At 43.3% G+C, this 20723-nt stretch overlaps 2 protein-coding genes across 4 annotated transcripts in view; one reads left to right on the top strand and one right to left on the bottom strand.

The window, feature by feature from the left end:
• Positions 1-300: 300 nt before the first annotated feature.
• LOC116823319 (uncharacterized) lies at positions 301-14174 on the bottom strand. Of its 2 annotated transcripts, none has more exons than XM_075073361.1 (5): positions 14088-14174; positions 13707-13762; positions 2901-2988; positions 1353-1446; positions 301-476 (listed from the first exon to the last, which is right to left on the bottom strand). In XM_075073361.1, exons 1-5 carry the CDS (start codon positions 14101-14103, stop codon positions 314-316), a joined length of 417 nt encoding a protein of 138 aa, XP_074929462.1. In that variant the 5' UTR covers positions 14104-14174; the 3' UTR covers positions 301-313. The 2 variants fall into 2 exon arrangements, with proteins under 2 accessions (XP_074929462.1, XP_074929461.1); XM_075073360.1 differs by lacking the exon at positions 14088-14174 and adding an exon at positions 13930-14049.
• Positions 14174-20723, top strand: part of CCDC51 (coiled-coil domain containing 51) — a 27980-nt gene continuing 21430 nt past the window's right edge. For both annotated transcript variants that reach the window (XM_032777733.2, XM_032777727.2), the window contains exons 1-2: positions 14174-14321; positions 17048-17394. In XM_032777733.2, coding sequence (XP_032633624.1) covers positions 14255-14321; positions 17048-17394 — 414 coding nt within the window. In that variant the 5' untranslated portion in view covers positions 14174-14254. The remainder of the gene's footprint in view (positions 14322-17047; positions 17395-20723) is intronic.

Here is a 20723-nt window from a genome sequence, read left to right as displayed (position 1 = left end):
ACCCCAACCCTCTCCCTCAACCCCTAACCCCAAGCATCTCAGTCACAGCAGTATATAGGAGGCAGTCTCTCTGCTATCCAGGACTCAAGCACTGTAGAGTTGTATAAATCAGACACTGAATTGCATACAGAGATCAGCAGTGCAGAAGCTGAATAAGTTTGTTCTTGGACCTAAACACCACTACAGTATGGGCCAACTATAATTTCAAGTGGTCTTCAACTGCAGTCTTCTATGAAGTTCAATTCAGTAATGCATTTTGAAAGTCAGACTATAGGGCAACACAGAGAGAGACACCACATCTTAACAAAACAATTTATTTTGACTGAGCAAAATGTACAAGGTGCTGAAATGACAGTGAATTTTCTTGACTACATGACTCTACAGATCCATTGCATAAACAAGCAACCAATGGGAGCAGACTGCTTCTTCTACCGCATGTAACTACTTTTTCCCAGACTTCTTGATGCCACCACCAGCTGCCAAAAGAAAGAAAGCCATAATACAGACATCTGAAGCCTATACAGAGGTTTAGTCCCACATGCCAATTTCTTCTACAACTTCCTTTATTACTACCTCCACTCAATCCCCCATCTAAGAATCTTCACCTCAGCCACATTGTTTGTATTATATTCCACATGACTTTGAGTTAATGTTTTTTGCATAATTTATTTTACTACTTTCTCAACTTCCTCATCAACACATGCTTTATTTTGCATTACATTATGCACCTATTTTTGTCAACAGGATGATGTATCCAGAGACCTCTTGCATCCATTCAAGAAAATCCTCTACTTTGTCCTCTTTTACAGAAGATGATGTACATCACACAAATCAGTGCTAACAACACTGAAAATCTGTTCATTCATCTCTCTGGCCCTGGTAACCACTGTGCGGTCACATGGTTGTAACAGCAAAATTTGTCCCACTAAGTCTGAAAATATACTTGAAAGGCTTTGCCATTAGCTTTTTCAATAACATTTTTCTCCTCTCCTCCTCCCACACCATGTCCGGGGAGGAAAACCCCACAGATTAACAGAAGTTCAGAAAGTTTGCTGATCAATTCTCAGAACAAATGAACCCCCATCAATGGCTCCACTCTCTTGTCAAGGGCCCTAATTAGTCTTGAGAAATCTTTTGGCAGAAGAGCAAATGCTCATGTGAGTACAGCATGAGTGTCTTCTCATCCCACCTAATCAAAGTGTATTTAAGGCTGTAAGAATACAGACAACAGCAACCTTCCAATAGCAACTAGAGGCCCCAATCAGAATCAAGGCCTTGTTGTACTAAGAACTAGAGAGGGGGCGGGGCAGTAGTACATGGATCAGCATTCATGTTGCACTTCCTGTCAGTACCTGGCTGGGACCAAGGAAGCTAACAATCCAACCAGCAGACCAAATTCGGTGATGAATCCTGGTAATGTGCCACCTGAGGCATGTTGCACATGTGCTAAGACTAAGTAATGTAGAAACATGAGAGATAAGATCTTCAGGACAGGGACTATGTAGGGCAGACAGACAACAGAAGGTAGGGAGAAGAGACAGTGAATTTTTTTAAAAAAATTTTGAAAAAGGTCAACAAAATCTTTTTTTGTATATAAATACTTTTAAAAAATAAACATTTAAAATTAAATTTGCAATTATCATAGATTACAGTACATTTAGGCCTAAACATAGGCCATTAGAATCATGTACATTACATAAAAAAGCAGGACACGTTTGCTACCCAAGTATTAAAGAAAGTCAAACCAATAAACTACTAGAAGTCAATGGTTAAGTACACAGAACCAGAGTTGGCTGAAGTGCTAAATTAGCTTTTCACAGCAGTAGCCACTTTCTGCAGATACAAGGAGAATAATTTTATCTCAATTCATTCATTCAGTTTAATTCAACAATTAGTTCATTCAAAGTTAAGAAACTGGGAGCTGAAAAAACTGGAAAGCTTGTTTCACTCTTCCAATCTGTGAGTAATGACACAGTGTGAGAGGATGAGACCTCGTAGTTTCAAAATCTTGAAGAACATGGTGACCAGAAACAATCAGTTAAATTCACTAACTATAGCAAAACTGTTACATTAAACAGTTTTAAATTCAAAACATGTTTGATGAACTTTTTCTTATGCATCCTGCACATTTAAGATAGAATTTTATTTTTATAATAAAACAGTGTTGGTGAGATGAAGTAGTAATGGGATTGTCAACGGGCACAGTTATTAGAATGGACTAGTTTTTGTCTGTCCAGGCAGACCAATGAATCTATTGAGCTACTTCATTATAATAAGTTTAGTTATATGAATATTGTAAATCACTCAAGACTGGTGCTCAAACAACATCAACAGATGAAGAAATAAATCTTAACTGAATCATTCTGGTCTCCATTTATTGCTCATATATTCTTGTGTGTGTTTAATAACTTGAGTAATATGCAATTAAAAGCAGCTCACTTTGGAATGTAAAATAACTAAGGCTGTCAAGCACCGGCGTTAACTGCAATTAATTAACTGAAAGCAAAATTAATGCATTAACTTTTTTAACATGTTAACTGCATACTTGGGGCAGGGTGGAAGACATTGGCGGCAGGGGGGCTGAAGCAGCCCCAACCCACAGCTTCCTGGGTGATGGGGGGGACTGGAGCCCTGTGCCACAAACCCCCATGGGGGGCGGGGAGGGGGGAGGCTGGAGCCCCCAGTCCCCAGCCCTGATCCTAGATTTGAAAATACAGAAACCCCCAAAAATATTTAAATAAATGGTATTTTTATATTGTTTAACAGTGCGATTAATTGCTTGACAGCCCTGAAAATAACCTAAAGTATAGTCCTTGTTACGTCAGTGTAGCAACAAACAAAGATAACTCCTTAACTTTTCCTATCCTTAAGGAAAGCCAGTTATTGACTGGGCCACTTACTAAGGGGGCCTTTCCCAGAAGCTTTGGTCTTCAGCTCCTCAAGTTTCTTCTGCTCTTCCTTCTGTTTTTGCTTGAAGGCCAAATCTTCCTGAAGAAAAGTCAACATTTGTTAGCATCTTCCCTCCGACCACTGCAATGAACTGACAAGGGTTTTGTGAAAAACAGTAAACTGAAGGTAAGCAACTGGAAATCGTAAAATTCCAGAAAACAAAGACCCCCAAAATTATAAATCTCTTCTAAACTAAAGAGATAGCAACAGAATCATAGAAATGTAAGACTGGAGTGGACTTCAATAGGTCTTCTAGTCCAGTGGTTCTCAAACTAAGGCCGCCACCGCTTGTTCAGGGAAAGACCCTGGCAGGCTGGGCCGGTTTGTTTACCTGCCACGTCTGCAGGTTCAGCTGATTGCAGCTCCCACTGGCTGCAGTTTGCCGCTCCAGACCAATGGGGGCTGTAGGAAGTGGTGCAGGCCGAGGGACGTGCTGGCGGCTCTTCCTGCAGCCTCTGTTGGTCCGGAGCGACTAACTGCGGCCAATGGGAGCTGCAATCGGCCGAACCTGTGGACACGGCAGGTAAACAAACAGGCCCAGCCTGCCAGGGGCCTTCCCTGAACAAGCGGCGGCCCTAGTTTGCAAACCACTGATCTAGTGCATTCTCGTCACTCAAGGCAGGACTAAGTAGTAACTAGACCATTCCTGACAGGTGTTTGTCTAACCTGTTAAAAACCTCCAGTGACAGAGATTCCACAACCTCCCTAGGCCAGTGGTTCTCTAACTGTGGGTCGGGACCCCAAAGTGGGTCACCATCATATTTTAATAGGGTTGCCAGGGCTATTGTTAAACTTGCTGGGGCCTGGGGCTGAAGCCAAAATCCAAGCCCCACGAAGTCCTCAAGCTTCGGAATCCCCCGCGGTGGGAGGCTCAGGCTCCAGTCCCTCTCTCTGGGGTCTTGTAGTAATTTTTGTTGTCAGAAGGGGGTACAATGAAACTTGAGAAACCCTGCCCTAGGCAATTTGTTCCAGTAGTTAACCACCCTGACAGTTAGGAGGTTTTTCCTAATGTCCAGCCTAAACCTCCTTTGCTGCAATTTAAGTCCACTGCTTCTTGTCCTATCCTCAGAGGTTAAAAATAATTCTTCTCCCTCCTCCTTGTAACACCCTCTTATATATTTGAAAATTGTTATGCGTGTGTCCCCCCACCCCGCCAGTCTCCTCTTCTCCATACTGAACCCCAATTTTTTCCCCCCCAATTTTCCCTCATGTCGTCATGTTTTCTAGACCTTTAATCATTTTTATTGCTCTCCTCTGGGCTTTTATTGGACACAGTATTCCAGTTGAGGCCTAATCAGTGCAGAGTGCAGTAGAAGAATTACTTATTGTGTCTTGCTTACAATACTCCTGCTAATACATCCCAGAATTATGTTCACTTTTTTGCAACAGTGTTATGCTGATGATTCATATTTAGCTCGGAATCCATTATGACTTTAGATCCCTTTCTGTAGTACTCCTTCCTATGCAGTCATTTCTCATTTTGTATGTGTGCAATTGATTATTCCTTTCTAAATGGAGTATTTGCATTTGTCCTTATTGAATTTCATCCTATTAACTTCTGACCATTTCTCCAGATCAGTTTGAATTTTATCCTATCCTCCAAAGCACTTGCAACCCCTCCCAGCTTGGTATCCTCCACAAACTTCAGAAGCGTACACTCTCTGCCATTATCTAAATCATTGATGAAGATATTGAACAGAACTGGATCAGGACCCTTGATATGCGCTTTCATATAATATTAAATGCCCCCAAAAGTAATAAAATTAAGGTTGCCCAGTGCTGCCATGAGCCCTACCAGAATATGGAGAGTAGCTAAACTTTAACCTCTGGAAACCAGGAAATAAGTTAAATACATACCAGACTCTCAATGTAACCTTAACCCTGCCCTTTTTGAGCAATACCCCAACATGCCAACACCACACACAGCTGCACTTCATCCTTAGAGGAGCTAAGGAACACTGTTACAGGTTGGCTTAAAAAATTCAATTTAACTAAAAAAAAAAAAAAAAAAAGTTATTTTTAAGTGAAAATAAATTACTTGTCCTTTTTTAAATAAAACCATTTTAAATTTAAATCTGAAGTTATGACAACATACATTAAGGGCTAAATATACTACAGTCTATTGGAATCTTTTACATTAAATAGAAATTATTGAACAGTATATGTCTGCTGCTTAAATGTTGAAGAATATCAAACTACTGAACTGGTAGAAGTCACTGATTAAGCACCTGGAATCAGAGTCTGTTGATGTGCTAAACAAAACTTCTGACAGCACTAGTCTCTTCTGCAGGTGTAAAGAGAATATTTTCTTCTTTTCATTTATTCAACTAGTTCGGTTTCTTAACTTTTAATTAACTAATTGTTGAACTGATTGGGAGCTGAAAGAGCTGGAAAGCTTGTTTTTCTCTTGCAGTCTACGAATGAAAAAAACAGATGTGAAAGGATGAGATCTACTAATTCTAAAATCTGGAAGGAAATGAAGGCCAGAAACAGTTACTACTTCCCTTTTTTTTTTTTTAAACAATCAGTTTTAAATGCAAATGCATGTTGTGTTAAACCTAAGAAAAAAGTATGCAGCCAGCACATTTAAGGTAGTTTGATTTAATATAAATGCATTTTTAAAATGCTGTTTTTATGCATTTTAAAATAATTCTAATTTCCATCCAAATGCAGCTGGACACAACTCATGAGCACAAAATTAATAATCAAGTAAATGAGAAATGCATCATTTATGATTTCCTAGTATAATAAAAATGTAAAACTTAAGAATCTAAATAAATGCATATTAAGCTATGTAATTGCTTAAATAAGTCTGCATCAATAGTGTATCCTCCTTGTTAGCAAGCACCACCAAGTTTAGCATAAAAGCAATACTTAGTTACAAATTAAAATCCTGTAATGGTTACCAACCAATGAGAATCAACTTTTTCCCTTTAGGAAAATAACCAAAACAAAATTAAAATAAATTATTTAAATCAAGAATTCCTGCTTGCTGATATAAACTATCAAAGTCAGTGACTTGTACTGGTTTGATTTAAAACAATCCAACCTGAGAAGGGATGCAATATATTAGTAGAATGGTGGGTGACAAAACACGCTAGTGATGCATTTTGTATTTTAAAATGATTACGCTCTTTAAAACAATCTCCATGACAAGATGACTCCTGGGCATCTCTATTGATGCAATCTATACAACTCAGCACTGAGAGGAGACAAACCTGATCCCGCAAGATGCACATGTACTTCTCTTCACATCATAGCAACAACTCTGCCAAGATGCTCCAACTGATCATTCCACCATTCAACAGAGCTACACTTATCTGCATTCACTCCACGTGTGTTCACTGTTAAGTGCTGGAATTCAAATTTGCGGAATACCACCAACCCAGTGGCACAGGTCATGTCTATACGTACAGCTGCACCACTGCAGTGCATCTGGTGAAGAAGCTCTATGACAGTGGCTCTCAAACTTTTTTACTGATGACCCCTGTCACACAGCAAGCCTCTGCGTGCGACTTCCCTTATAAATTAAACACACTTAAATATATTTAACACCATTATAAATGCTGGAGGCAAAGCAGGGTTTGAGGTGAAGGTTGACAGTTTGTGACCCCCCAAAGTAATAACCTCGCAACCCCCTGCGGGGTCCCAGCCCCCAGTTTGAGAACCCCTGCTCTGTGACAACGGAAGAGCTCTCGTCAGCATAGTAAAACCACCTCCACGAATGGCAAAAGCTATGTCAGCAGGAAAAGCTCTCCTTCCACATATCTACCTATAGATAAACAGATTTTAAGCCCAGAAGCGAACCATTAAATGCCATAAAATGCTATTCATACCAATGAAAATTCTGCTGCAAATCTGGATTAGAGTAGGGAGAGACCACCGTCCACAACTAAGGCTTGGTCTACACTACAAACTTATGTCAGTAAAACTACGTTGCTCAGGATTGTGGATTTTCTACAGTCTGAAGAAACGTAGTTATATCAACCTAACCGCTAGTGTAGACAGCACTACCGCCTCTTGGAAAGGTGGAGTACCTGTGCCAATGGGAAAGCTTCTTCATTCGCTGTAGCGTCTTCGCTAAGTGCTACAGCAGCACAGCTCCTGCAGTGCTCTAAATGTAGGCAAGCCCTTCTAAAGCTTGTCTACAAGATGCTACAAGCAGGCGACGTCGCAGACCAAAAAGTTAGTGAGTCTGTGATTTACAACAGAGGCAGCTGCTTAATGGCTCTATGCAGAGTCTCAGCACATTCCATTAGCCAGTGTTTCTCAAATGCGGCCACTGTGGCTGCGTGTGGCCACAACACCCTCCTGAGCAGAGATGGGGGAGGGGGCAAAGTAGTGGCCACTCCCTGCAGCACTGAAGGGCTGCAGGGGCAAACTTAACCCCCCTCTTCTCCCATCAGCCTTGGGGCTTTGGTGGCTGGCTCTAAGCTTCAGGCCCCGCCCTCCCAGCTTCAGGACTCTGGCTTCACCCATCCCTGCTCCAGCCATAGGGCTTCAGCTCTGGGCTTCAGCAGTGCCAGCCTTACCTGATGCCATGGTCAAGAGGCAAGCAGGGGGGTGAGAAGCCACGGAAGGGAGCTCGGGGTGATTGACTATGTATCTGTATTTCCAATCATCCTTACTCTGGGTGACGCCCACAAGCTAGCCTTTCTGGTACAAAAATGAAGAAAAGCCAAACAGTTTTGCTGATGAGCCATCAGCAGAGCCAATGGATCCAGGTAGAACTTAATCTTCCTGTGAAAGTTTTGGCCAGCCTGGAAGCAATGGCTGCTATAACACTGCAAAAGCATGTGACCAGACCACATGTCTCTGGATTCCATCTTGGGATGCCAGTATTTTTTCCACAAACCAGTCTGGGAACCAAGTTTTGAAACAAAGGGTTCCTCGTATGCTAATGCTATATAAGGTAGGGACTGACATCATCTCTTGTTGTTCACTCCTCACACAAGATGACTCCTGGAAATACCTGCGGAACAAAGACTGAACTGGGGAAAGTGCTGGACTCAGGCTAACAGGATTTCTAGCCCATACATCAGTGGTCAACAACCGGTCAATCCTAGAGAATCTCCCTGTTGACTGTGATCTCTTAGGGTTGCCGCTAAGACAGGATCGCTGCCTGCCCCAACCTCACACTGCTCCCTGAAGTGGCCAGCGCAGCCCCGAGGACAGGGGTCTCCCTCCATGCACTGCTCCTGCCTGCAAGCACTGCTCCTGCAGCTCCCATTGGCTGGGAATGGGGAGCTGTGGCCAATGGGAGCTGCAGGGGTGGTACCTGCAGAGAGGGGCAGTGCACAGAGCCACATGCGCCCCCCATCCTCTGCGCCAGGGCCACAGGGGTGCGTTGGCCCCTTCTGGAAGCAGCGTGGGACTGGGGTAGGAAGGGAGCCTGCCTTAGCAGCAGCCACGCTGGACCACTGACCGGGAGCTGCCGGAGGTAAGTGCTGCCTGGCAGGAGGCCACACCCCAAACCCCCTCCTCACTCTGAGTCAGCACCCCCACCCCCGTTCTGCACCTCAAACACTCTGCCCCAGCGCTGACCCCCCTCACAGAGCCAGCATCCCATACTGCCTCCTGCACCCCAATACTCTGTCATAGCCCAGAGGCCTCTCCTGCACCCAAACTCCCTCTTGCACCCCAACCCCCTGCCCCAGGCTCAGTCCAGAGCCCCCTCCCACATTGCAAACCCCTCAGCTCCAACCCAGGGCCCGCAACCCATTCCAAGCCCCTATCACAGCCCAGTGAGGGGAGGAGACAGCAAGAGGGGGGGAATAGAGTGAGTAAGGTGGGGCTTTGGGTATGGGTGGCATAGATCCTGGGTTGCCCTTAAACTCAAAAAGTAAACTTGGGTATAAAAAGGTTAGAGACCACTGCTGTATATGTAGATCTGAGAAACCCAAGCTGTAAAACTAATGCAGCTTGTGCCTTAAGAATCTAAGTCTGCCTGTACCATCAGTTAGGGTGAGAATCTGCTAATTCATATCCAATCTAGTATATTAAGCTTAGTGGTTTTTTTTATTTGCTAGGTAATCTGCTTTGCTCTGTTCGCTATCCCTTATAATCACTTAAACTTTAACTTATTTTTGTTTTATCTAAACTAGTGAGGTTGAGTGAAATTCATGGGAAATCATAGCTCAAGGGGCAAAAACTGTTGCACAGTCCTCTCCACAATTAGGGGGAGGTGAACTGGATAATAAATTCATAATGATTGGGGTTTGGACCATGGCAGGACAGTACAGCTCTGGGGTCGTAGGCTGGGAAGCTGGCAGATATTTTGGCTGTAGCCTCTCTATTGTTGATTCACATGCAGTGGCTGGTCAGAGAACCTGCATGTAACTGCAGCTGAGTCAGTATGTCCCTAACTGTGTGTATGTTGGTGGAAGTGTAAGACCGAGAGCATGTCTGCAGCTTGTCAGAAGCACAGTGTAAGAAGGAGTCAAGGCTAGTGGGTCAGAGGGCTCGGTGACACCCCAGGGGGAATCTGTCACAGTGCATATTTGTTTTTCCTAAAGCTAAGCTCCTGGCCCTCAGAAACCATGTACGGGCTTTGGAGACTAGAGGGGCTGAACTGGAGGAGCTAATGGAGACAGAGGTGCATCGTTGAGACTTTCTGGGACACAGTAGATCAGTCCCACGCTTGGTCTGACAGCCTCTGTGCTGCTGAGGAGGATGAAAGTCTCAGGGAAGGAGAACATCCAACTGGAGCAGAGGGAAATAATCCCATAGTTGGGACCCAGATGATGATGTGGTATCCTCTAGTACTGAGGATACCTCTCCAGGGGAGGAAACTTCAGTTATTAGGAAGAGACAAGCAATAGTTATGGGGGATTCGATCATTAGAAACATAGATAGCTGGGTTTGTGATGACTGGGAGAACCGCATAGTGACTTGCCTACCTGTGCAAAGGTTGCAGATTTCTCGAGACATCTAGAAGGACCTATGTCTAGTGCAGGGGAGGAGACAGCGGTTGTGGTACATGTAGGTACCAGAGACATAGGGAAGGATAGGACAGAGGTTCTGAAAGCCAAATTTAGACTGCTAGGTAAGAGACTGAAGTCCAGAACCTCCATGGTAGCATTCTCTGAAATGCTTCCAGTTCCACCGCACAGGGTCAGTTAGACAAGCAGAACTGCAGGGTCTCAAGCCGTGGATGAGACGATGGTGTAGGGAGGAGGAGCTTAGATTAGGAACAGGGGAAACTTTTGGGAAAGAGGGAGCCTATACAGGAAAGATGGGCTCCACCTAAACCAAAATGGAACCAGATTGCTGGCACTTAAAACTAAAGGAGGTCAGAGAGAGAAGTTTTTAAACTAAGGGCTGTGGGAAAGCTAACAGGTGCTGAGGAGCATGTGGTTCGGACAGAGACATCCCTTAGGGGAGGATCTATTAATGGAGATTCTCTATGTCCTAGTAAGGAGGAGAGGGTGGAAGATGATAAAATACAGGTAGGATCTGATAAAACAGTCAAATGAAAGCAAGTCCCATTCAATTACATCATGTAATGGCAGACAGCTAAAAAGTGACAAGTTATTAAAGTGCTAATATTATTTATTCTTCTAGTATTTGTATAAGATGGGTGAACTAGAGTGCCTCATATTAAATGAGGATATTGATATAATTGGCATCACAGAAACTTGGTGAAATGAGAATAATCAATGGGACGAAGTAATATCAGGGGACAAAATATAGCAGAACAGAAGAACAGGTTGTGCTGGTGGGGGAGTGGCACTATATGGGAAAAAAGCGTAGAATCAAATGAAGTAAAAATCTTAAATGAACCAAACTGTACCACAGAATCTCTATGGATAGTAATGCAATGTTCTAATAATAAGAATAGAGTAGTAAGGCTATATTACCGACCACCATGGTGATAGTGACTGAAATGCTCAGGGAGATTAGAGAGGCTAAAAAACCCCCCACAAAACTTGATAATAATGGGGGATTTCCAACTGTTTCCATATTGACTAGGTGCACATCAACTCAGGATGGGATGCAGAGATAAAATTTCTAGACACCACTAATGACTGCTTCTTGGAGAAGCTAGTCCTGGAACCCACAGAAGGAGAGGCAATTCTTGATTTAGTCCTAAATGGAGGACAGGAACTGGTCGAAGAGGTGAATATAGCAAGATCGATTTGTAATAGTGACCATAATATAATTAGATTTAACATCCCTGTGGCGGGGACAACACCACAACACTGCAGCATTTAATTTCAGAAAGGGGGACTACACAAAAATGAGGAGTCAGTTAAACAGAAATTAAAAGGTACAGCACCAAAAGTGAAATCTCTATAAGCTGCATGAAAACTTTTTAAAGACGCCATAATAGAGGCTCAGCTTAAATATATACCCCAAATTAAAAAACATTGTAAGAGAACCAAAACAGTGCCACCATGGCAAAACAAAAAAAGTAGAAGAAGAAGTGACACACAAAAAAGCATCGTTTAAAAAGTGGAAGTTAAATCCTAGTGAGGAAAATAGAAAGGAGTATAAAACCTGGCAAATGAAGTGTAAAAATATAATTAAGAAGGCCAAAAAAATTGAAGAACAGCTAGCCAAAGACTCAAAAAGTAATTTAAAAAAAAAAGTTTGCTAAGTACAACAGAAGAAGGAATCCTGCTAAACAACCAGTAGGGCCACTGGATGATTGAGAAGCTAAAGGAGTACTCAAGGACAATATGGCCATTGCAGAGTAATTAAATGAATTCTTTGCATCGGTCTTCACGGCTGAGAACGTGAGGGAGATTCCCAAACCTGAGCCATTCTTTTTAGGTGACAAATCTAAGGAACTGTCTGAGACTGAGGTGTCAGAGGTGGTTTTAGAACAAGCTGATGAACTAAACAGTAATACGTCACCAGGACCAGATGGTATTCATTCAAGAGTTCTGAAGGAACTCAAATGAGAAATAACAGAGGTTACAAACTACAGTTTAGTAGTTATCATTTAAATCAGCTTCTGTACCAAATGACTGGAGGATAGCTAAGTGACGTCATTTTTAAAAAAAGAGCTCCAGAGGTGATCCCAGCAATTACAGGCCAACAAGCCTGACTTCAGTACCGGGCAAACTGGTTGAAACTATAGTAAAGAACAAAATTGTCAGACACATAGATGAACATGGTTTGTTGGGGAAGAGTCAACATGGGTTTTGTAAACGGAAATCTTTCTTCACCAATCTACTAGAATTCTTTGAGGGGGTCAACAAGCATGTGGACAAGGGGGATCCACTGGATATAGTATACTTAGATTGTCAGAAAGCCTTGTGACAAGGCCCCTCAACAAAGACTCTTATGCAAAGTAAGCTGTCATGGGATAAGAGGGAAGGTCCTCTCACGGACTGGTATCTGGTTAAAAGATAGGAAACAAAGGGTAGCAATTTTCAGAATGGAGAGAGGTAAATAGTGGTGCCCCTCAGTGGTCTGTACTGCGACCAGTCCTAGTCAATACATTCATAAATCATCTGGAAAAAGGGGTAAACAGTGACATGGCAGAATATGCAGATGATACAAAAACTACTCAAGACAGTTAAGTCCCAGGCAGACTGTGAAGAGCTACAGAAGGACCTCTCAGAACTGGGTGACTGGGTAACAAAATGGCAGATGAAATTCAATGTTGATAAATGAAAAGTAATGCACATTGGAAAACATCATCCCAACTATACATATAAAATGATGATGTCTAAATTAGCTGTTACCATTCAAGAAAGAGATCTTGGAGTCATTGTGGATAGTTCTCTGAACACATCTATTCAATCGGCAGCTGGAGTCAAAAAAGCAAACAGAATGTTGGGCATCATTAAGAAAGGGACAGATAAGACAGAAAATATCATATTGCCTCTATGTAAATCCATGGTACACTCACATCTTGAATATTGCATGCAGATGTGGTTGTCCCATCTCAAAAAAGATGCACTGGAATTGGAAAACAGTTAGAGAAGGGCAACAAAAATGATTAGGTGTATGGAGTGTCTGCCATATGAGGAGAGATGAATAAGACTGGGACTTTTCAGCTTGGAAAAGAGATGACTAAGAGGATATGAAATTAGTCTATAAAATCATGACTGGTGTGGAGAAAGTAAACAGGGAAGTGTTATTTACTCCTTCTCATAACACATGAGCTAGGGGTCACCAAATAAAATTAATAAGCAGTAGGTTTAAAACAAACAAAAGGAACTTTTTTCCACATAATGCACAACTCCTTGCCACAGGATGTTGTGAAGGCCAAGGGTATAACAGGGTTCAAAAAAGAACTAGATAAATTCACGGAGAATAAGTCCATCAATAGCTATTAGCTGGGATTGATCACTTGATGATTACCTGTTCTGTTCATTCCCTCTGGGGCACCTGGCATTGGCCACTGCCAGAAGATACTGGGCTAGATGGACCTTAGGCCATACTGGGTCAGACCATTCTCATGCTTGCAGGGAGCCGCTGGAGATGAGCACACACCCCCATCTGGCACCCCAAGCTCCTCCTGCACCCCAACCCCCTGCCCCAAGCATTTCAGGAAAATTTGTCAGACTGGCTACCAATAAGAGTTGGTGGCTGCACTCTGAGGCCACCAAAATTTTTGTTGAGAACCCCTGCATCAGACCACTGCCTCACTATAACCACTTTATCAGTCAAGTTTACCTCCACAAAACCCAGTTACAGGTGCCACTGCTCCCCCAACCCTATTCCAAGGTGAGCAAAGTCCCCTCCCGGTAGCCAGACCCTCAGCCCACCCACGAAGGGAAGAGCTCAGCACTGACTCCCACCTCGTCCATGTCCTTTGCCTGTTTCTTCGGTTGCTTCAGAGGTTTCTTCTTACCGCCTACACCAAAGGAAAAGGGAACAGTGAGACGCAGAACCAGGTGTTCGCATGAGAGCCCCTCCCCCACCTCCGGACCCTTTACGGGGCAGGGAGAAAAGAGTACAGGGGCGCTCGCCCCGGAGCCCTCACGGGGCGAAAGGGAAAGCGGGGGCGCGAGCGGTGCCCGCCCCAGAGCCACGCACGAAGGGACGGCGGGAACATAAAGCCAAGCAAGTCTGTTTCCTCTGGGGCTGATCCGGGAAATGGGACGGGCTCAGCCTCTAGCCGCATTAAAGAGAACTCTAGGGGCCAGCAGGAGACACTAGCTTTCTAGAGATCCCGTTACCGTCTCTGCCCGACATAGCGCGGCTCAAGTCTCAGCACCCTCACGAGCACAACGCTACCCCGGAAGTACAAGCCTGTCAGCTTACCGCTTCCGTCTGACTTTATGCGGCCACCATACGAGTTCAGAGGCCCGCTTCCGAATTCACCCGAGACTGGTCAGCACTGCGCATGCCCGAGATAGGAGAGACAAGGGTGTGGAACCGCGGCACGCGCACAGAAGGGGGCAGCCGTGTGGGTAGGTACCGATAAGGGGTTGCAGGGAGTTGGGTGGAACGCGCGCGGAGAATTGGAGGGAGGGGTGAGCTGGGGGGTGTACAGGGAGTATTGGAGGGAGGTACAGAGGGAGTACTGGGGGAAGTGCTTATGGGATTAATTTCAATGGTCTGCGTTATGCAAGAGTTCAGACTAGTTTGTCATGAATTTCATGGAGATTTACATGTAAATCTCTTAGTTTAGAAATTGTATAAATATCAAGAATTGCCTTTCTTTGAATTATTTTTTGAGGTGAGCCCAGTCTTTTGACTCATTCTGACACAGTAGTTTTTAAGGTTTCAAGGGTGAAAATGGATTGAATATTAATTTATATCACGTTTTTTGTAAAATCTAAACAAGTCCTATTTGACATAACGCGTGAAGATGAGCAACTGAATATTGCAACGTGTGCTAGTGCTTATATACAAGTGCTAGAAGTCTAAATACAAAGATGGGTGAAATGAGAGTAGTGATAATAAAGGCATCTTGGTAGAATGAGAATAATCAGTGGGACACAGTAATATAGTAAAAGTTTTTTTAACTGGCATGCTGGGGGAACAAGGGGTTCTGGTGAATTTAAAATGCTGGTTAACTCAGAGGGAGGGGTTTGGGGTGGGCTTGTGCATGAGAGGGGCTGCTGGGCCAGGGCGTGGGAGGGAGTTTGGATCCAGGAAGGGGCTTGGGGCATAGAAGGAGGCTTGGGGGGCCAGATGGTGGGGTGATCACCTCTGGCGACTCCCCGTCCCTGCTGCTCCTGGCAGAGGCATGGCCAGGCAGCTCTGCAAGCAGGTACAATCCTGGTCCACAGCCTCCTGAACTATGTTCTCTAACTTTGGTTAAAGAACAGCGGATTGCTAGAGTACACCCTGTAGTATGTGTACAGAATTCTATGTACAGAATTCTTGGCCAATAGTTTGGTTATAGTTAAGGCTACGATTTAGTCACGGAGGTCATGGCACACATGGATTCCGTGACTTTACCAGACCTTTGTGATTTCTTCAGCTTAGGCTGTCAGCAGCTGGAGCTGGGGCTATACTCCCCTGCCCCTGCCTTGTGGTGAGGTCTGCAGCTGGGCTGTGTGCTCCTGTCACACAGCTTGTATGCTTATTTTTAGTAAAGGTCATGGACAGGTCACGGACTCCATAAATTTTTGTTTATTGCCCGTGACCTGTCCACGACTCTTACTAAAAATAACTGTGACAAAATCTTAGCCTTGGTTATAATGAACAGGTGATCAGCTTTCCACAGGCTGTCAACACTGTAGCAAGGTGTCTTCTACATTCATTGAACTCACTACCTTCAGTGTTTATGTTGGATCACAATACAGTGGATGAACAGGTGAGCCCTTTCCTCCACTTGAGCCAGTTCCCCGCAGTCCAGCTCTCTGTTTTCACTTAAGCTGGAGAACACAGAGCTCCGCCTACTCGAGCAATGAAACTTGTGACCCTCTAGTTAGTGTCTGCACTGGTGTGAGGAAATATATTTGAAAAAATCTAACTCTAACTTAATGAAACAAAGTGTGTTTGTGTGGCAGTTTATCAGCAGTCCCATGCAAAAAGCTTGTATTCATTTCCTAGGGTTTTAAAAAAAAATGCTTAACTAGGAGGCAGTCCTGTGGTGGACAGAAGTGCAGCTTCTGATAGAGAAGGTTTTATCTATATACACCCAGCCTCATCAGTCAGCTAAAAAGAACCCTAAATCCTATTTAACTACCACTGCACCAGATCTACTTGGGACCCACTTGCTACCAGCTTTTCTGTGGAAAGTCAATGTTTTTGTAAGATTTCTGTCAACAATGAAAACTAAAATGGCTATGGATAAATTTCAGCCAAAGTCCAATTTAAAAGATTTCCAATTAAAAATTGTAAAGTGAAGCCAAACAAAAATTCAAAAGGCATAGAAATTAATACTGAAATTTCACACTAATAGGGTATCTACTTTTGGATGGGGAGTGGGGAACAATGTATATATCTTTCTAGCCTATTTCAAAAAGCAACTCTTTCTGTGGAGCCATTACTAGCTACTTTGATGATCTTCGTGGTTCATGTCTAGATTTTAGTTTTCCGGATACTTACGTGTGGAAAAATTATGTTAAATACTAAATTTGGCACTCCCACTGTTTTACCTCTGTCCCTTGTGTATTTGTCTTTCCTCACCCCAGTATTTAATTTCTCTTGGGGGAAGGGGGAAGGTGTCTTTTTCGCCCCTGCACTGATCTTTTTTTTGTCTTTCCCTTTTTTCCCCTCTGTTTCCCCCCACCTCCGCCCAGGATCAGTAGCAGGAATGGAATAGTGCTAAGTTCAAGTGTGGAAGTGTATAGTAAACAGATCCATAGGTAAATTGCTTCTGTGCTTGAGTGCTGTGCTTCTTTGTGGCAGTTGCTATTGCTTCCAATTCTGCAGAAGTCCACTGCTCAAGGTCCCTTGAGTGAATTAGTAATCAGGAGGCATCATGGCAATATTTATGAATAGCAGGAAGGCAAGAATATATGGCAGAACTGCCATACATAAACATTTTGATGAAAACCATTGAAAGTATCCTAATGCAGCCTAGGTAAGTAATGGTTGTGGAGCCATCATTAGTGTTAATTTATTGATTTTTAACAAGCACATATGCATTTTTTTACAGCCTTATGTAAGTTAGATTTGAGAGGTATGTATTCATGTCCTTTTCATTTGGTGACTCTTCTTTGCTTCTTTATCCTTGCAGTGGTTTTAATCAGTGATTGGATTCAATATTTAGATCTCATGAGGTGTAATGGTTCCATATCCTCAGTGTGGTATGGCATGCAATATCGCCATTCGTTTATACCGAGGAGCCAAAGAATGAATTTACATGTAGTGAGGACTTACTGCTCACCAGTACCTAAGAGACCTGAGACTAAGACTGCAATGGAAATGGCCATGATACTTTTTCATCGGATGACAGACATAGGGAAAGGTTTTGGAAGAAACTCCCTCAAAAGAATCTCTACAACAGTCAAAAGTTGGTGGGATAGATATGAAGAGTTTGTTGGTCTTAATGAAGTTCGAGATGCTCAAGGAAAAGTGACAGAGGTAATTCTTTGCATTGCTAACATACAGAGACAATGTGGAAGGCTACAAGTGATGAGTTGTCTTGTTAAAACATAAGTTCTAGCTTTGAAATATAAAGGAAAACTTGACACTTCTCTGTGGCACCCAGGGTTGAGAGGCTTCTCACCAGCACCTGCCATTAGCATGAGGAAGTCTTGTCTATGCTTGCTGTGGTTCCGTTCCCCAATATCACTAGCCTGTGGTTACACAAACACTGCCTTCCAGGGCTCTGCGGGCCCTGCTGTTTCTTTACAGGTTAATGATAGGTACACACCAACCCCCAAGTCTTCCATATATCCCTCTGGAGTGCCCAGCCCCTGTTCCACTGAATGCTTCCAGAATTAAGATACCCTTCTTCTAAAAGAATAATACACACCAACTTACTAGTTTCACCTCAGGATCACCATCTGCTCAACACACAGTCCTTAAACACATTTTTAACAGCAACAAGAAGTTTATTTAATGCCAAGCAAAGAGTCAAGTAATAACAAGTAGAGGGAAGTATTGGAAATAAAGGATTACATATAAAAGATAGCTCAGTGGTTTGAGCATTGGCCTGCTCATCCCGGGGTTGTGAGTTCAATCCTTGAGGGGCCCATTTGGAGATTGGTCCTGTTTTGAGCAAGGGGTTGGACTAGATGATCTCCTGAGGTCCCTTCGAACCTTAATAATCTATGATTCTTTGATAATACTCATTCTAGAGCCTACTAATGCCCACCAGCGTTTTTCAGCCAAAATAGGATGTATCCCACTCTGCCACGCTCTCAGCTTGTCCCGTCAGTAAAACATTCAGAGTGTAGCTCTGTACCTATAGTTACAGTTATACTAGTTCAAAAATCCATTGTCTTCACTTGTAAACAGGACTTTTCCTCCTGCTGGTTTATTTCTTCTGTAAATTCCCTCTCAGAATGTAAATGGATGCCCATTGTGAACCAATACTCAATTTCCATGTAATCAGACATATAGATAAACATCTCTTGCCCAAAGAAACCTGTTTTCTTTCCTTCTGGTGACCAGACCAAAGACATAGACCTTAAGAGCATAGTTTTCAGCATATACATGTAATTCCTTACATGTTATCAGTACTTTCACAATTATTATGAAGACGAGTGTGACACAGTCTTTCAGTAAAGACCTCACATGACCCTCTTTGGTGAACTAGTATGTAAATACCAGATATAGGAGATCCCTGTGAGCTAGGACTCAAGCGATTAACTCAAAAAAATTAATCGCAACTAAATAAAATAATCACAGTTTTAATCACACTTTTAAACAATAGAATATCAGTTGAAATTTATTAACTATTTTGGATGTTTTTCTACATTTTCAAATATATTTATTTCAATTACAACACAGTACAAAGTGTACATACTCACTTTATATTATTTTTATTACAAATATTTGCACTGTAAAAATGATAAACAAAAGAAATAGTATTTTTCAGTTTACCTCCTACGAGTACTGTAGTGCAATCTCTTTATCAGGAAAGTGCAACTTACAAATGTAGGTTTTGTTTTTGTTTGTTTGTTACATAACTGCACTCAAAAACAAAACAATGTAAAACTTTAGCTCCTACAAGTCCACTCAGTCCTACTTCTTGTGCAGCCAATTGCCAAGAGAAACAGGTTTGTTTACATTTACGGGCAATAATGCTGCCTGCTTCTTATTGACAATGTCACCTGAAAGCGAGAACAGATGTTTGCATGGGACTTTTATAACCAGCATTGCAAGATATTTACGTGCCAGATATGCTAAACATTCGTATGGCTCTTCATGCTTTGGCTACCATTCCAGAGGACATGCTTCTATGCTGATGACTCTTGTTAAAAAATGTCTTAATTAAATTTGTGACTGAACTCCTTTGGGGAAAATTATATGTCTCCTGCCTCTGTGTTTTACCCACATTCTACAATATATTTCATGTTATAGCAATCTCAGATGATGACCCAGCATGTTGTTCATTTTAAGAACACTTTCACAGCAGATTTGGCAAAACACAAAGAGGGTACCAGTATGAGATTTCTAAAGATAGCTACAGCACTTGACCCAAGAGTTACGAATCTGAAGTGCCTTTCAAAATCTGAGAGGGACGGGATGTTGCACATGCTTTCAGAAGTCTTAAAAGAGCAACACACTGATGCAGAAACTACAGAACCACCAAAAGAGAAAATCAACCTTCTGCTGGTGGCATCTGACTCAGATAATAAAAATGAACGTACATCGGTCTGCACTGCTTTGGATCATTATCGAGCAGAATCCGTCATCTGTATGGACGCATGTCATCTGGAATGGTGATTGAAGCGTGAAGGGCAATTTAGTATCGAGGTTCCCTGCGGAACTGGCAGCCCAGGGTCTATCCCTACTCACCCCTGGGAAGTCCCTATGCCTCTCTGCTCCACCATCACCAGTTCATGCTGCTGCTGCTTTTCCTGCAGCTCTTTCTTGGGCTCTTGCTGTCTCTCACGGTCCTCTCACTTTCTTGGACTCAGCTCCAATCCCATCCATCTCTGATCCCCAGATGGGGAACCCGATTGTGAAGACCCCCATCTGGTTGGGGCCCAGACTCTTGGGGATGCCTGGCTACCACTTCAGCTACTCCCAGATCCTCTTGTAGCCCAATCTGGGTCAGGAATCTGCTCCTTAGAGTGGTCCTTGTCCTTCAGCTGAACGATTAAATGTGCCTTGATGAACGTCCCAATGCATAACCCTCTCTTTTTGCACAAGATTACAATGTGCTCCTTGAGGAGATGGTGATAGCCCATCACTTCACTGTTCCCAAGTTGCTTTGGACTCACAGGCCTGTGTGCTCTTAGCTCCCCCATGGTTTCCAGGAAGAACACCTAGTGTGCCAGCCCTTCTCGAGGTCACCACCTCTTTGCCAGAGTTGAGCTGGAGACTTCTCTGCCCCTGGGACTGCTCGCTGCAATCCCCAGGGAAACCCTATTATTGCAAATGTCCTTCTCGCTGGTCAGACACTCCTAGGGATTAAATCGCCCCCTGAGCCATCCCTCTCTGACCCTTCAGCACGCCTGTTCCTCGTTATCCCCCCTTTGTTTTACTGCTTCCCAGCCACTTACTGCAAGAAGCACCATCCATGGGGTGCAGTCCATCCCACCTTTGCCACCAGTTGTCACGGAGTCCCTGGGCGATGCTCTGGAACTGCTCTCTACAAAGCCAGTCAGGACTCTGGTGAAGTGTCCTCTCTGTGAGCAGACTGTCTTCAGGGCAAGAAGCTCACATGGCTTCACCTTCCTGGATCTGACCTTGGAGCATTCAGCATCCTCTGCCCTTCCGTGTGCTTCCCACAGCAA

Source organism: Chelonoidis abingdonii, chromosome 17 (genome assembly GCF_003597395.2).
Source record: "Chelonoidis abingdonii isolate Lonesome George chromosome 17, CheloAbing_2.0, whole genome shotgun sequence".
NCBI lineage: Eukaryota > Metazoa > Chordata > Testudines > Testudinidae > Chelonoidis > Chelonoidis abingdonii.
The sequence above is the reverse complement of the archived record's forward strand: the minus strand, read 5'-3'. Positions and strand labels throughout refer to the sequence as shown.

Coding starts and splice junctions, on each gene's coding strand:
- LOC116823319 (XM_075073360.1), bottom strand. CDS start 14,032: ATGCGGCTAGAGGCTGAGCCCGTCCCATTTCCCGGATCAGCCCCAGAG. Junction 13,763..13,929: donor CCTTCGTGCGTGGCTCTGGG/GCGGGCACCGCT, acceptor CCTTTGGTGTAG/GCGGTAAGAAGAAACCTCTG. Junction 1,447..2,900: donor TTCTGGGAAAGGCCCCCTTA/GTAAGTGGCCCA, acceptor ACTTAGTCTTAG/CACATGTGCAACATGCCTCA.